Consider the following 16957-nt stretch of genomic DNA (forward strand, 5'->3'; position numbering starts at 1 on the left):
CTATGCTCTAGTCTAACTAGCATAAAGTTCTTACAATTTTTTATGCCTGTGTGAAGAATATACAGAGGAAAAAAACAGAGTGAAAGAGCTGAATGTTTTTAGTTCTCCTTAGTACTGCGTTCTATTTCTGACAACAATCTGTATTTCTCCCAATCCTGAAAACAAAATATTTTTTATCTCTAAAGAAGACTTTTCTTGTAGCATAACAAATGCCATGAGCTCCACGGTTTTAACTGGTTTGATGGTATTATCTTTTCTGAAAAGAAACACAGCCTATCTGCTGTGAGAATGCTCACACCAACAAACTTCCTGTAGGAGCCAAAGACAGGACTGATAATTGACTTGATTTCATTCACTGCGAAAGACAAGTTTGACCAATTGCTTGTAGGCAGTTGAACATGACATTTTTAGACATGTAAGTGCATCAGACAGACATATTAGGGTTTCCTTATCTTATGAAGGGAACTCTGCTGACTGAATTCAGTGAACAAATACCTTAAAAGCTGTAAATGGTAAATTGGGAATCTTAATCTTTTCCTGAGATGTCTGTTTTTTCCTTGACACCAAGAAAATTAATAAAATTTGAAAGCATTGATGATACTGGTCATCGTGGAACTAGTTTTACTACTTGCAGCTAATTTTACTCACTTAAAAGCTTTTCATTTGAGACCTAGTCTTACTACAGGTGTCTTACAGACACCTGAGAAGGTGTTTCATCCTAGTGCAATACCCATTTCTAAACTAGATGGAATTAATTACCATCTAGAGGTCCTTATTCTCCCTGTCAGTCAATATAGGTGTGGAGTGTAGCAATACAACTGGAAAAGCACATCGCTCAAGTAGGAATTTCCCAGGACATACTAAAAGCTCATAGGGTCAAGATGAGATTTTTTTTCAGATGATGAAGCCTATTATAGTCTACTGAAAAGAAAAACCCCTAGCCATTTATGCAGCCCTCAAACCAGCTGGGTAGATCCTGAGTTTAAGAGAGCCTCTGAAAGTGATACTAAACTTTGTGACCATCGACACTGACCGCCGAGATCATGTCACCCCTACCTGGATTGCTTTTTGGCCTCCACTGGATTTTCTTTCCTCTAATTTTTATATAGTCATCAATTAAGGGAGTTGTTGACTGTCAGGGGATCTTTTCCTTGAAGACTTCATGCTGCAGCGGAAAGAATAGGGCTGCAAAGCTGCAAATGCCCATCGATGCGTCCGGTCTGTTTGGGAAACTAGCCCGCACGGGCGGGATCACCCGGCAACGGCGGCTTCAAAAGGCGGCCCTTTTTTTTTTTTTTTTCCCCCAAAACCCGTAACAAGCAGATGTTTAAAGACCCGTTTTCCCCGGGTTTTGCCAACCCGCCCGGCTATTTCGCTCCCCCGGTAAGCGGGCACTTCGAGGTACACGGCCCGCCCCCGGATCCACCCCCGCGCATGCGCGTAGACGCCCGTGGTGGCGGCGGCCTGGGCGGCCCTGGGGCTGCCTCCGCCGGGATGGGCTGAGGGGAGGTGGCGGCAGCGGGGGGTGTTCGCGGCTCCGGGCTGGGCGCTCCGAGGATGGAGAGAGCCATGGAGCAGCTCAACCGGCTGACGAGGTCCCTGCGCCGCGCCCGGACCGTGGAGCTGCCGGACGGTAGGAGAGGGGCCCTGACGTGGCGGTTCGTCTCAGCTCCGCGGCGGCCTCCGCGCCCGGCCCAGCCGGGGTGAGCTGAGGCAACTGGGAAGAATGGGAACGGGCTTCCTCCCACCGCCTCTGAGAGGCTGTTTTTATTTGTGGTGGTGATAACAACAGCGGCTTCCCCGTCTCCTTCCTTCCTTCCTTCCTTCCTTCCTTCTCTCCTTCCCTCCCCCGGTGCACAGGGTGCAGAGGGTCCTTGCCGGCTGCTGCCGCCCCCGGGCCCGGGCGAGCGGGCGCTCGGGAGTGTTCGCCACTCTTTTCATCTGGTTTTAAATCCTTCGTTAGGTGTTTCCTCGATGGCAGACTAGCGATGACAAATCTTTGTTTTTGTAACTGTGCTGAATTTTGTTTGAAAAGGTATTATAGGTGTCACCTATCACGACCTAATTTTTGGCTCTAGACTACTTACCATGGGTGCTAGTCCCCAGTATCGGGATGGATTTGAAAATACAACTTCAGGCTCTTATGGAAAGTGGTTTAGTGTTCAGGGCAGGTCCAGCTTTTGGGGAGGACTAACTCTGTAAAACTTTTGGATGTGCAAAATTTCTGACTGATGTATATGCAAAAGTCCATGACACACATTCTTGTGTGTCTGTCGTACTTTCTTTAGAGTTTAGTTTTATGGATGGGTCTTTTTCTGCCTGTTTGCTAGCTTTCATCTCTGCTGGTAGAGGAGAGGGCGTAACGTTCTGTTCTCTCTGTGCATTCCCTGTTCGGACTTCCTGTTGTCCTCCTGCACTGAGCTGCTACACCCTTCACTTATTGTCACCTGTCACAGTTTGGGTGTTTGCTGGTGCAGTTGCTCATAAATTTCACAAAACTGACAAGCAAGCTTCAGATGGCTTTTGCTGTTGCTTGTAAGCCTTTGAACGGCAGCAGTGAAAACTGGTGTAATACTCTTAACTGAAGCTTAGACTTACAGAAATAATGGAGTAGCACCAGTTTAACTAATTGAAGATGTTAATACAAATAATGCTTTGTACAACCTATATCAGTTGAAACTGCTTTAAATTTACTCCAGTACTCCAGGTGAATTGATTCCGATTTTAATCTTCCTGTCTTGGACGTTATTATCTTACACTTTGGAGGTAATTGTGTCTATGGTAGTGGCAGTGTAAGTGCGAGCCCTGAGATTTTTGAAAACAGTACTTCTGTTGTCTTGTACTGCAGAAGGAATGTCAGTTCTGTGCATTCTCTAGGAATTGCAGTTGGACTGATATAAGGACATAAATGGGTTTAAGATACTGAAGTTTCAAATTGCATTCCAATAAGGTCTCTGTTCAGTGGCCATCAAACTTTGGATCGGTCTTAGTTCACTTTGTATCTTCTTTTCTGACCGTGGTGTTCCTTAGGCTCGTGCAGGTCTGCCCAAACTCTTCTTGAGAAGCAGGTTTGGGTTACAGTATTTTGCTCCAAGCACATACTGACAGGATCATCCTAGAATATTCCACACCAGTCTGGTATGGTTTGTAGTTTCGTGACTTTTTGTGTGCTGTGTCTGGACTCTTGTATTATGATTTCCCCCCAGACTCCTCTACATTTGAATAGCTTTAATGTAAAAGATACATAATTTACTCCTCCATCCTTAAAGTAAGAGTTATGGTACTCTCTTAGGAAATGGAGATGTATGTTTGAACTTTCTTATGCAGAAGAAGGTACTAAATCTAGGTATTGAACTTCCTTTGCATGTACCATAGCCATTAGGGTATTATGTGGACAGTGCTGACATTCTTTAAGGTTGTGATCTCTGCCAAATTCATGACAATATCTCTGATGAGATGAATGAATAAGAGTATCTTGTCAGGGCAGGATTCTAGATGATGAATTTCCAGTGATTTTTTTTTTTCTTTTGTTTAAAACAAGTCTTACCACCTGAGTCCAGTGCCAGTGAATATCCTGAGCTGACCTTGCAAATAGAAGATAGTATAACTCTTTTATCACTCTTCTGAAGTGTCCTTCAGCAGCTGTTTTCTGGATACTTGAGAGCTCGACACAGATTTCTGGATTGTACTGTTAGGGCTCAGTGCCTGAAAACTAGGTCTTGCAACCCAAAGCTCTGACTGCATATTGTGTGCCTTTTTTTGTCTTTAGATATTCAACACTGGAAGTGCAAGCAAGTTAGATAACAAATAAGTTCTGTAAGTGCGTGAGGTGTATAATGCTTTTTCTCTACCTGTTGTCATGTAGCTTAAGTCAATAGGAGTTTGTTTATTAGTAGGGACAATATTCACCAAAAATAGCCACAAAAGCTCCTTAGTCCCATACCCTTCTAATTATTTCTGTCCAGAAAAACTCTGGGAAAATCTGCATGTGCTCCACAGTGTAATTTCTGTTAATAGAATAGCAAATGGCTTAGTTTTGTAACTGTACCGTAAACGCCTTTTATGGCCCACGTACACTCATATTTAACTATTATCTTTTTCTAGATCACTATACCTGAATTACAGTTCAATTTAATTAGGATCAAGTATTAAGCACTTCATTTAAGTGTGCTGGTGTTTTTAAGTTTGGGGTTTTTTTTTCCTCTTTAGTAGGGCGTGATTGTGAAAATATATGTAAGGATGTCACGCTTAAATTTAGATGATGTTCTCAAGTTCTGTTTTTTAATTTCGTTTTGGAAGATTTGTCTTTCTGCCAAGAGATCTGTGAAACACTCAAAGAAGATTTTTCTTTTTTTTTAAATTTGTGTCTACTGAGAGCTAATCATGGATGGATACATTTTTAAAAAGTCATCAAATATTTTTCACAATTGATATCTTTATGTAGCATCTGTTTAATTGTATTTCAGGACTCTCTCCCTCCCTCCCAGCAGTCAAATTCTAGTGGTGTGTGGTGGGGATGGAGTTATCTGATGCTCACAGAACTCTGCCATAAGGAACAATCTGTAGAGAGTTTGAAGTCTTGAACTTGGTAATGGTTAGAGTGACTCTCTACAGCTTTTAATTGTGATTTGGTGTTTTGAGAGGTTTGTGTCTCTTGCACCATGTGCTTGCTGTAAGCAACACTGACTTTTTTTAATTTATTTTTAAATTTTTATAACAGATGGAATGTAATTTAAATTTGAATATGACTTACCTGTGTTCAGTGTTCAAAGGTAATAACAGATTAGCATTGCTTCTTTCTTTCGTTAGCTATGGACAGACTGCTTCCAAATAGCAGAGAGCAGCACTAATCTTGGAGCATTGTAGAATGATAATAGTGAATATCAACACAGCTGCAGCATCATAGGTTTATTTGATTCCACTTGGTAACTCTGAAGAATCTGTGTTTAATATTCAGTAAATGTCACCTTACCTATCCGGTGGGAGTAGTGCATGTACAGAGGCATGGTATGTACAAGGCACGAGGTGCTGTACTTGTTTAATTCTTCCTGTTCCGATTGCTTAGTAACTTTGGTATTTGGATTAGTGAAGGTGATGAGGAAAAACCTCAAAATAAAAGTTTTATGAGAACAGCCCTCTGTTTCTATATCCTGGATCCATATACCTGGGTTCTCAAAAAGCATAGCCCCTCCTGTCATAAGTTGGCATCTGTGTGAACAATCTGGGGAGATTGTACTCCCAACAATTTTTCCCTCGAAGGGAAAAAATATAATAATTATACATAATACAATTAATAACTATTACACATTAATATTATTTATAATTATTATACATTAAAACCTTTTAAATTATGTCAAATTAATTCTTCAAAAATAGTATTTTACTTCTGGAAGTCTGTAAGCAACCAAACAGGCTAATCACATCCATGCATGAGCTGGTATGTGCAGCAGTAGTAATGACAGAGACTGTATAGGTGAATGTCAGTCCGTTCCCACCACTGATGTGAATCTTTGTGCTCTGGCCTTTTTTCATTGCCTTCAAATGTGAAATGTGGAACTGATTAGAGATCAGAAATTGAAGTAAAACCTACTGCCTTCAGGTGTTCAAGGACAGAGACAAAAGTGAATCGTTATGAAGTAATTCAAAGAAATCACTATTACAAACTCAGTATCAAGACTGTGGAATTCACCTTGGAACTCAGGAAATTTCCTTATTTTTCAAATGAACTATTCAAGTGTTATAGTTTTGGTTTTGGTTTTTTTTTTTTTTGTTAATACACATTTCCTAAAAACTTTGATTTAATTAACAGAGTTGTCAATTCAAAAAAATTGATGCTCCATTGAAAATTCTGTAATTTTTACTTAGTAAAAGAAAAAAAGCCACACTGAAATTTCATGTATTGAAATTCTGTTGTCTCCTTTATCTAAATATGATGGCTTTTCCTTTATAATGAAACTTCATATGTGAATGATCTGTATAAAATGAATGATCTGTTGAACAGTGGACACTTAAAAAGGTAAATAAGTGTTACTAGATAAATTTTTTTATGTAAAAGATTTCTTTATGGTAATGGAGTAATTTAATTTCTTCTCAGATAATGAAACTGCTGTCTATACACTGATGCCGATGGTTATGGCTGACCAGCACAGGTGAGAGCTTCTTTAAATGTACCTTTTTTTTTTTTTTTTAAGGTCTGACAAACCCAGCATGTTTACTAAAGCTGTAGCTTCTGAATTGCTTAGTTATCTTCTGTATCTGAAGTTAGTCACTGACTGGGTGTGTCCCAGCATACTTTTGCCTGAGAAGACTGTTTTGTTCTATGCCACAAACCAGAGCTGGGATTTGTTTTGTTGATGCACATAGGGAAATTCACCCTAGGATTAGTACAAAAGTGTTGTTTTGTAACTGTGTCTTAGCTCTGAGTGTGTATTTATTGACAACATAGAAGCTGTTAGTGTCATCAGATGTCTCAGAAAGACATGGAATAAGAGTTGGACAATGAGATAGATACTTCTGGGATTCCTCAGATGAGCAGCTGTTTATCTTGCTCAGTTTTCCTCAAAGTGGTTGGGATTGGAGGCTGCATAATGCCAGCTAAGTGGTGCTACCTTCCAATGAATTTTGCAGGGAAGCAGGTAGTAATTCTTACTGAAACAGTAAACTGTTTATCTAATCAGGATAAACATTTGTTCTGCTGTGAAATATTTTGTTGAGATTCTATGTAAGGGTTTAAAATTATGTGATTGGACTGTTACTGGAAGTTGAAGGGTCCTTCAATTTTTTTGTCCTGTTGGCATATCATGTATCCTTCTACTTCATTATTGTGATTTCACATACCAGTCTTCCCTCTGAACTTTAGCTATGTTTGGGAAAGCTGCTGGATATCTGATTGGGGTGTCTGTGGTGAGATAAGGAGGAAAATGGGAATTTATTTTTTTTTCAAACGAAGCTATTAAAATGCGTGTTTTCTGTATTTGTAAAGAAGTGATGTGGTTGTCTGCTCTAATTCTTACTAGTTTACATTTGAAACAGTTGCCCACTATCACAGTTTTTTTTTTTTTTTTTTTTTTTTTATGTACAAGGAGGAAGTGAAGGTGTTGTTAATCAGCAAGTGCTTGAAAACTGTTTGATCTCTTGGTCAGAAATTAGTTGAAGGGAAAAGAAATAGCAATCAAATAAGAAACAGAGTACTTGTGCACAACTTACAGTGTAAACATTTTGGCTACTGTGAGCTATATTTTAAATTAAAATTATGTTTCTGTTTGAAGGTCTGTCTCAGAGCTGCTATCAAATTCAAAATTTGATGTGAATTATGCCTTTGGACGTGTGAAGAGAAGTTTGCTTCATATTGCAGCAAAGTAAGACTTACTTGAGTCCAGTCCAGAAGTTAACAATGAAAATATTACCACAAATCTAAGGCACCAATGTAAGCTGGAAAACACTTTAGTATCAGTTAACATTTTCTTTTCATACTTCCTTTTTGTATTTTGTTGTTCTTCTAGCAATGTCCCCGAGTCATTGAGAGGACGGATTTTACATGTGATACCAAATGGCTTTCCAAATTCTAGTGAAGGAAGTCTTGCTAGATACTTTTTTGCCTTTCTGTGAAGTCTCAAGTCTGTGAATAAATACAGCCATGATAGGTATTCTGTGTAGCTGGGTTAATCTTACCTTTGTAGAGTTAGAGAAATCTTGTCTGCAGATGCTGATTGTTTTTGAAGTATTTTAAAACAGTGGGAAGCACTTGTATGTTCATTGGGAAGCAGCCGTTCCAAAGTACTTCATGTGACCATAACTGCAGGGAATATAACTTGGGTACTCACTTCTAATAAGTTTTTGTATCCTGGATAGTGGGCTTAAGTGCAAGTTTTATAACCTTGACTGAGGTTGTTTATTATTAATGTAGCACTTCAATGGGGATAACTCTGTATTGCCAAGAAACAGGTTAACAACCTAAGTAGAAATGAACCAGATAGTTTTTGACTTGACCTTTCATGAAACTAAACTTTAAACTAATGAACAAATGCTCTATATTTGGGTCCCCTTCTTACATTTAAATTGTTGAAAAAAAAGGCAAAAATAAGAGAAATAATAGTAGTATTGCGTATAAATAAGTGGTATTTGGTCACAATAAAGGTAGAAATTCCAGCTTCCTAAGCAGACTGTTTTAGAAATATCTGTTTCCCAAACATTTAATTTCAGAATTGCATGTTGCTTATATAAAATTTACTTAAGGAAGTACTTAAAAACGCAAGCAAATTTTTAGCATACACCTTAAAAGTGTATTTGAAAATTTACTGTGTTTACTGATTCTAAAACACAAGAAATGGTGTTACACTTAATTTCTGGATTGTCTTTTATGTTGACTAGTTGTTGGGTCACAAAGCCGTCATCAAGCTGCTGGTTTTGCGACATATTTTACAACTAGTCTTTGGTTTCTTTCTGTTGTTGTGTTGCAGTTCTGACATTGGGAAGATTTGTAACAATGGATAAACTGGTTGTGACGGATAGAAAAATATGCTTATTTTTTCAGTCAGCTCTTCCTCTTGTAGAATTCAAGAGCCAAATAAACATATAATGCAGAGTTTCTGTCTTCTTGGTGGCCTTGGTTATCCTAAAGAGCTGTCATATTATGAAAAGTAAAAGGGAGTTACAGGTTCAATGTTAATAGCAAAGAAATATTTGTACGAGTTTTAGATATTTAAACTTTTAGATGTAACTTCCAGACACTGAAGTGTAACAAAACCCAAAATACTGGAATTGTTATTTAAGAGAAAATATTAATTGATTAAAGATGAGGGATGTGAGAGAAAATAGTAAGCAAAACTTTTAAAACAGTTTATAGTTACAGAGTTACCAGTCTTAAAGATTCACTGTTGGTTTTTAAAGCCATTAAAATCACGTGGAAGCCTTGCGTCTATTAATTACAATTGATTGTAATTAACAGTTCTCACTCCATTTAAGTGACTTTCCTTTAGCTTTGTGTAACTTGAACTATGAGTGTGTAAAGCAATTTTATGTTAAGATTTTCTACTGAGTGTAATCTGTACATGGTATTGCTGTTGTCTTTATGTCAATACAGATTTGGTTTGTAAATACCCTTGTTACAGTTTTTCCCTTTCTTATTTTGTTCTTAGCTGTGGATCAGTTGAATGCCTTGTTCTTTTATTAAAAAAAGGAGCAAATCCAAACTATCAGGACATTTCAGGGTGTACTCCTCTCCATTTAGCAGCAAGGAATGGGTAAGAAAAAAGCTTTTAAAACTCTTAAAAGATTTTATGCATAATGCACTTAAGCTGGCAAGTTCTGTAGTATTTTTGCGTGGTTCAAACAAAATACTTTTCGTTTTCACTTTGGAAAATAGGGATGATACACTTATAGAGAAGATGGAGGTTTAAATCCATACTTTGAGTATTCAGAAAATATTTTTTTATAAATGGCAAGTCATGTCTGAAATACCAATATCAGTGCTAGACATTTTAGTGTTTTCTGTTAAGCAGGGGCATAATCATTTTTACAACAGTGATCAAACAAGGGATGTGTTCTCCTTCCAGTTAGCTGAGAAGAAAAGATTTTGGAGGTCTTGGAAGGGTTCAGAGACTTCAGATTTTTCTCAGATAGTGTCTCCAAGGAAAGTTTTACTACAAGGAAAGGAATATAAAGTTGGCTTGCACGATATTAGGAGAGGGTGAAGAAAACCCACCCAAACCAGTGAGCATGTAGCTTTTTAAGATCATATTTCTTGAATTGTAGTATGTGAGAACATGCAGCTGTAATGTTGCCTTTCTTTTTAAAGCATGTATGTGTTACAATAACTGAATTGTATCACAGCTGATACTTCAAATGAGGAGGAGAGAATGTTTAGTGGCTTCTAGGTATGTGGGAAGACAATTCGTAGGAGAAGAAAGAAGCAGCCAAGTGGTACCTAATGAAATGCAGAAATCCACACAGGAGACAGTTATGTGGAAGTGAGGTATAAGAAAGGTGTGAGAGGTACCAAATAAAAAGGAAAAGTAAGAATTCTTAAGGGTAAAGCACTTAAAGCATTAAAGAACATTAAAAGACCAAACAAAACATGAATTAGGAAAACATACCTCTATTTTCATTAAGACAGTAATTGCACTTGCCAAAGATTTGCGTAGTGTTACAATGACTGTCTCATTCAGTAATGATTTAGTGGTGCACTGTAAACGTGTTCACTGAAGTGTACAGATGGTGGTGAACTTCATGGACTTCTCTTAGCTAAACTCTGGCTTCTTGTCTTGAAAGTGTAGTTCATGCAGAGCTGAAGCTGTTAAAGTAGTGGTTAAGTACTTCTGGACTTTCCACAAGAACAACTGTGGGTTTAGTCCTTTGTTGCTGTATGCTACTCTTGCACTGTAGGAGTCTCTGCCCTGATGGTCCACTTCTCTTCTTGACATGCATAGTACTGTACTCCTTATAAACTGAAACTTAACTGCTATGCTTTGCACATTGATGAATTAGAGTGAGCAGAGCTCTAAGAAGGTATTTAGTCTTTGTAAGTGATTTTCCCTGGCTGGGTTTTAATGTATTCTTTTGCTTATAGCCAGAAGAAATGTATGAGCAAGCTGCTGGAATACAGTGCAGATGTCAACATTTGTAATAACGAAGGCCTGACTGCAGTAAGTGCTATTGATTATCATGGTGTTCTTAAAAGGCATGAAGAGTTTGAAGATGCTCATTTTTTAAGCATTTGCCATCTTACATGTAAAACAAAACTGCTGTGAGTCCAGTACATTCAAGGATCAAATGATGTGATCAAAATCCCCAAGCATGTGATAGTATTGTTCAAAACTTCTCTTTGTGAAAGTGTCCACAATAATACAGTCAAGTTTAAAATCATATTTATGAAATATTTGTATCATTGCTAAAGAAAACATGTGTATCATAATTTTGTACTTAGATTCATTGGTTGGCTGTCAATGGACGAACAGAATTGCTTCATGATCTTGTTCAACATGTCAGTAATGTAGATGTTGAAGATGCAATGGGACAAACAGCCCTTCATGTAGCTTGTCAAAACGGACACAAGACAGTAAGTTTCTAAACTGTATGAGCACAATGGATTTTTTAAGAACTTGGTAATGCCTCAAAGTTGTCGTGTTTTTTTTTTATAAACTTCAGACTAGTAATGCACATGATAATGGTTAGAAGGGTGAAGAATGCTGTTGTTTGTCTTAGTATCAACTACGTACACTTCCATGGGAACAACTTAATTATTCTTGTGGAGATGATGGATCTCCGGGTTTATGGGAGTTTAGGTGACTTACTGTTCAGCTGTTCTGTACTACTATATTATTGGCTTGTTGATAGTAAGTTTTTATGTAATGTTAAACATTTGAAAATGTTCTTCCTTACTTTTTGGAATGTGTTTAATTCATAATTGTGCCACCTATTATATGCTTTTGAAGTCTAAAATTATCATAATGTACTGCGAGTGAAAAATGAACAAAGAGTTGTGTCAGTTAAATATTTAACATTTGAAGTACACAAGTTCAGATAAACTCTTCTATTATTGATATGTGTGAATAATTTTGACACCTGACCTTGCATTAGGGCTGACTATATACAGAGTACAGTTCTGGATGCTTTACTTGAACTGCATTAGAGCCAGATAGGGTTATACAGGTTGTCTCCAGAACTATTTACTTAAAAAAGAAATAAAAAATCATTCTACCCAGATCCTTTCTGTTGTCATTGTTAGCACTTGATTTCGGAAGACCAAATTCTGAGAAACCATTATCTATAGACTTACCTAATTTATGTGACTGGAATATAACAAAAGTATGTTTAAGAGTCTGCTCAGTGTTTTCGTGTTTTAGAATTTGCTTACATATTTCTTCTAGCCTAGGTTGAGTTTGAAACTTCAGCTAGTGATAAGGCTGTATATGGTTTACTTCTCTAAAAAGTGTCATTTTTATTTTTAAATAGCTTGTAGATCCAGGAATCTTTAGTATTAGCTGAAATTCAATAAAAGATATTGTTATTAAAGTAGGAAGTTCAAAGGAAGCTCTATGAGCTCTGATAGCCATGATTTTCTATTTCATGCTTAGGAATTTTGCTCTTGAGGTTCATTACGGAAAATTAAATCCTTCAGCATAAATAACATGCATGGTATTAAATAGTTGGAAGCCAATAGACTTTTCCATTGCTCTTTTCCTAATGCTGGTATTTTCTTCTCTTCTAGACGGTGCAGTGTTTGCTAGACAGTGGTGCAGATATAAACAGGCCAAATGTTTCTGGGGCAACTCCACTTTATTTTGCTTGCAGGTTGTATATTCTTGACTTTTGAATACTGTGCTAAAGGTGAAATAATTTTTTTCTCGTTTTGCAATAACAATGGTTAGAAGGCACAAAATTTAAAAAACATGAAAGCTAACTTTTATTTAATCTTGCCTCATGTTTGAATGTAATTTGATGTCTTATCTACTTATCTTAGTACTGCAGGCTTATATACCTCTTTCTAACAGACATGTTAAACACATAGCTGTGCATGTTCTAGCATGAGTTATAAATCAATGACTGCTGAACTATTTTCTGAAAAACAAGTTGTACCAACTTAGGTTATTTTGAGTACACTAAACCCACAGTCTTTATAAGGCAAGTTTGTCTATGCTTTAATATACATTACGGTATTACAGTGTACACAAAATGGGCATATATGCCTTAAAGTTACAATGTCGAAATAAAATTATATTGTTGCTTTGATTGGTTCCATTTTCTTCACAGTTTAGTTTAATTTCAAAACTAATCACATATGATAAATGACCTTCTGTTCTAATGAGAACATTTCCGCTGTTTCGTAGAACATTTACAGTTTTTATAATCCCTGTGCTTTGGATACAGGTTAAATAGTCCGCTTAAGATTAAATGTTAATAAAAACAAAAGGAGAAATGGACTGACCTGCTGGCCTGCCAAGAGCTGTGGTCTCTGGAGATAGTGTATGTTGATGCTGGGCAGTTGAGAAGGAGAAAATAAATAGCTGTTATCCTTGGTGCTTGGTTTAGGGCCTGGTATTGGCACCTACTTTAAAAGAAGTAGCCAGCTTGCCTCAGCTGAAAGGTTTTTGGTAAGAAGGGAATGTGTTGAAAGTACAGCAGTGATGTTCTTTTAGAAGTTAACAGTTGGAGCAGCTGGCAGGGTACAATGAACAGAATGTGTACTACAGTGAACCTTGGAAGAAAGGTTATAGACCCCTGATGAGAGAGCAGGATGTGAGGATGTGGTAGCAGTGACTGGTGATAGCTGGAGAAAGGTTATCAGTACTCAAAGTTTTTGAGTCTGAAACACCTGTTTTGTCAAGATGTTGGGTTGTGCACTTAGCATAGAGAATTACAGTGAAGATGGTGTCAGTAGGTCATTAGTCTTAACTCCTTTCGGACTCTGAATGTTTGTTTGCACTAGGACAAAGTCTGGTACTTTAGGTTAACCTGTTGGTATCCTGGGCTGGAAGGATGGGAGTAATAACTCATCTGGGAGCTATTGAGAGATCAGTGAAGCTACCTCTTGTTCCTCAGCTGTTGATTGTCACTTTTCTTGTGCCCTTTCTGAACTGATAGTGTAGGCAGCCTGAGTGTGTTCCAGGATGGCAAATACTTGTACATTTGTGTAAAGAGTGTACTGCAAACTAGCTTGAGATGTAAAACTTCACTGAAAAAACTTGCATCTGTAACCTTAATTGCTGTATGTTTTGTATCAGTCTTTCATTTCCCCCCTTAGATGCTTCTGTGTTACATTTGGCAGTATGTGCGCCGAATACTGGTGAAGGCGATAGTCAGCCAGTCTTTCAATATGGTTTTTAATGAAGTAAACATCTGATCATTGCTACCCAATTTCTCATTTTCTTCACAAGAAAGGATTTGGGAAAGTGTTGAGAGATATAAATAATATTTGGTCTTATTTTCTAGTCAATGGTGGCATGTTGGAATAGTTGTTTGTGAAATTCTCGACTCAAGGAAACTAAGTGTCCTATACAACCTATAAATAGATGAGTGAGACTGTGAACTGTGAAATAGACTTTGAATGCAAAAGTAAAACTCAACACATTTAAAGGCCAGGCAAAACATTTACAGGTATTGGTTAAAAGAAATCAGAGCCATTACAGTGATATATTGAATTCTTATGCAAAAAAAAAAAAGATTTTTTTTTTATCAATAAAGAAGTGTTACTGATGTTTTTTGATGGTTAGAGCACAATTAGATTATTTTTCCCCAAATCTGGTAGAAGTGAGCAAAGAACTCAGTGAAGAGAACTTTCTCTGTCAAGTAAATTAGAGTATGAATTGAGGAAGAGCTCTCTTTTTGCAGGAAATGCAGCTCACAGATATTTATGAGGCTAGACTAAGATGAATCATTTCTGAATGAAGAGGGTGACTCTGGCTTGATAAATGGCCTTTACCTAATTTTGCACTGTTCTTTTGCAGTGGCCTTGATAGGCAGTAGATTATTATTTTCCATCCTGTGTTCTGCTGAGTTTCATAACTATTTGTTTTCTTCTAGTTTATGTTGGTTTTGTTTGTTAGGTGCAGATTTATGACTAATAATGGGGCATAAATGCTGTATTAACTGTATTCTCTTCTTTTGAACAGCCATGGTCAGAGAGACACTGCACAAATTCTTTTGATGAGAGGAGCCAAATATTTACCAGACAAGAATGGTGTGACTCCACTGGATCTCTGTGTGCAGGTAGGAAGTTAACAACACTCTTTTTCTGTGAACTTCTATGACTTACTAAGGTGTCACCTGATCAGTGTCACCATTTCAGTTTTTAAGGCCTCTGAAAGACAGTTGTCATTTGGCAAAACAAATGCAAACCCCATTTTTTCTGTCACTAAATTGATCCTGCAGGCAGGTTCATAATTTGTACCCTTTGCATAAGTCTAATGCAAGAATTGACCTAATGAGAAAGAGTTTACAGAACTGCACTTGGCTAGAAAGTTTGTGAATCCTTGGTATAATGCTAATAGACTGTTTAGGTGCTTAAATGTTTACAAGCAAGAGGTAAAAGCAAGCAGAAAGGACTGAATTTTTTTTTTTAAATTTCAACTAATAGATTTTCATTTCTCTTGAAGAGATATTACTAATAAAAACAAACACAACTTACATGATGCAGACTACTACTTTTCAAAGGTATGACTATATCTGGGCAAGGAACAAAAGTCTTATGCATTTTCAGCTAACCCAGCATTTTCAACTGCAAAACTCTGTCTTTCTTGTGTGATACTAAATACTGTCTGTACTGCCTGCTTAAGTGTTTTTTCTTGATTTGTGGACACTTGCACGTTTTTCTGTAGAATCAGTTGAAGATCAATCTGTCAATAACACAAATAAATGGAATCTTTTGAACCTTCACTAGTAATCAGCAGACTAGAATACTGAAGGCTGAAAAAATCACTGGATTTAGTGGACATCACACTAACTTGATGTATGTTATTAGTTTGTCAGGATAAAGCTGAAGTTTTCTGGGTTTTTTTCTGTATTTTCAGATTATTTCAAGCTCAAATTATTTAATTTCTGAAGATTGCTTAAGTGCCTAAGACTTGCAATTGAAGTAGTTGTGTGTGTGTGCTAGAATGCTGTCTCCAGTACCAGTGGGAGATTTTTGGAATGTTTAACGCTGGAAGATTTATATCATAGACTGTCTATGGAAGGCCTTGATCAACTTAGGTTACTTAGAGCATTTCTTTTTGGATATAAGAAATCCTAGTAAGTCCTTAGCTCTGGTCACTCGACAGTGCCTGATCACTATCCTGTTTCACAACTGACTTGATTGTGAAGCTCAGATTTTTTTTTTTTCTCATTATTATGGCAAAGTGACTTACCATTACTGTAAAAGCACCTGAAGTCTAGTCAGTTTTGAGGCTTTCTGCAGCCACAGACCTGTAAGACAGTATATGGCAGGGCAGGTTTAGATTAGATATTAGGAAAAATTTCTTCAAGGAAAAGTTTGTAAAGCACTGGAGAAGACTGCCCAGGGAAGTGGTGGAGTCACCATCCCTGGAAGTGTTCAAAAAATGTGCAGATATGGCCCTTGAAGACGTGGCTTACTGGCACATGGTGGCGGTGCTAGGTTGATGACTGGACTTGATCTTATGGGTATTTTCCAACCTAAACAATTCTATGATTCTATACCAATGTGTAGTTATTGGTACTATTCTTATTTTTTGTGATTAGTGTTTTCAATTTCTGCTTCAATCTGCAGTTTTGCAATCCTTATGGCACCACTTTATACATAAAAGTTCTGTTAACTTTTTTTAGGTGTGAGTAGTGACACCTGGTGTTCACTCTTTTGTAGTGATGATCTTACTCTTTTCAAGATCATGTAGTTTACAAGTTTGTCATGCCAAGTAAGAAAGGAGAAAACAAAATGTTTTCTTTCCTTTTACATCAAGGGTTTTATTCTATGCTTACAGATTTGTTTTTCATAGTAGATACATGTTTTTAGAAGACTGAAGTTCATATACTTGCCAGCATGGTGTTACCTTGATCTTGAAGATTTTACTTCCATTAGTTCTTTGGATTCTGGGTGGTTTTATTTTTTAATACTTGATTTCTTGGTACCAAATTAATCTGTTTAATGAATCTGTTATCACTGAGGTAAGTTGTCAACTGTCATTCAAAGAGAAGGAGTCCCTGAAGTTGCAGCATTTAACACATTATATGGTCATCTTTCCAGTGTAGAAGTTGATACGTATTCAGGTGTTAGGTGTTTGCTTAAAAATGCAGCTGTGTTAAGTAAGAGTTGATGCAGATAAACCACAAATTCAAGTTCTGTTCTTTTCAGAAAACATTTTTTCTCAGAAGGGTGTGAAGTTAGTCTAAGGCACAAGTGGAATCATACTTGTGTATTGATTTTAAAGTTAAATAATCCTCTCATGGGTTTATCCTGTTTCTTCCTATAACAAGTCAGATATGTAATCTTTAGAAAATGTTTGTT

At 37.2% G+C, this 16957-nt stretch overlaps 1 protein-coding gene across 5 annotated transcripts in view; it reads left to right on the forward strand.

Annotated features, from left to right (window-relative positions):
- The first annotated feature begins 1458 nt into the window (after positions 1-1458).
- Positions 1459-16957, forward strand: part of HACE1 (HECT domain and ankyrin repeat containing E3 ubiquitin protein ligase 1) — a 48747-nt gene continuing 33248 nt past the window's right edge. For 3 of the 5 annotated variants that reach the window (XM_032682834.1, XM_032682835.1, XM_032682837.1), the window contains exons 1-8: positions 1459-1633; positions 6095-6149; positions 7269-7358; positions 9138-9242; positions 10568-10643; positions 10925-11056; positions 12209-12291; positions 14610-14706. In XM_032682834.1, coding sequence (XP_032538725.1) covers positions 1558-1633; positions 6095-6149; positions 7269-7358; positions 9138-9242; positions 10568-10643; positions 10925-11056; positions 12209-12291; positions 14610-14706 — 714 coding nt within the window. In that variant the 5' untranslated portion in view covers positions 1459-1557. The other 2 variants (XM_032682836.1, XM_032682838.1) reach the window with 2 other exon arrangements.

Source organism: Chiroxiphia lanceolata, chromosome 3, assembly GCF_009829145.1.
Source record: "Chiroxiphia lanceolata isolate bChiLan1 chromosome 3, bChiLan1.pri, whole genome shotgun sequence".
NCBI classification, from domain to species: domain Eukaryota; kingdom Metazoa; phylum Chordata; class Aves; order Passeriformes; family Pipridae; genus Chiroxiphia; species Chiroxiphia lanceolata.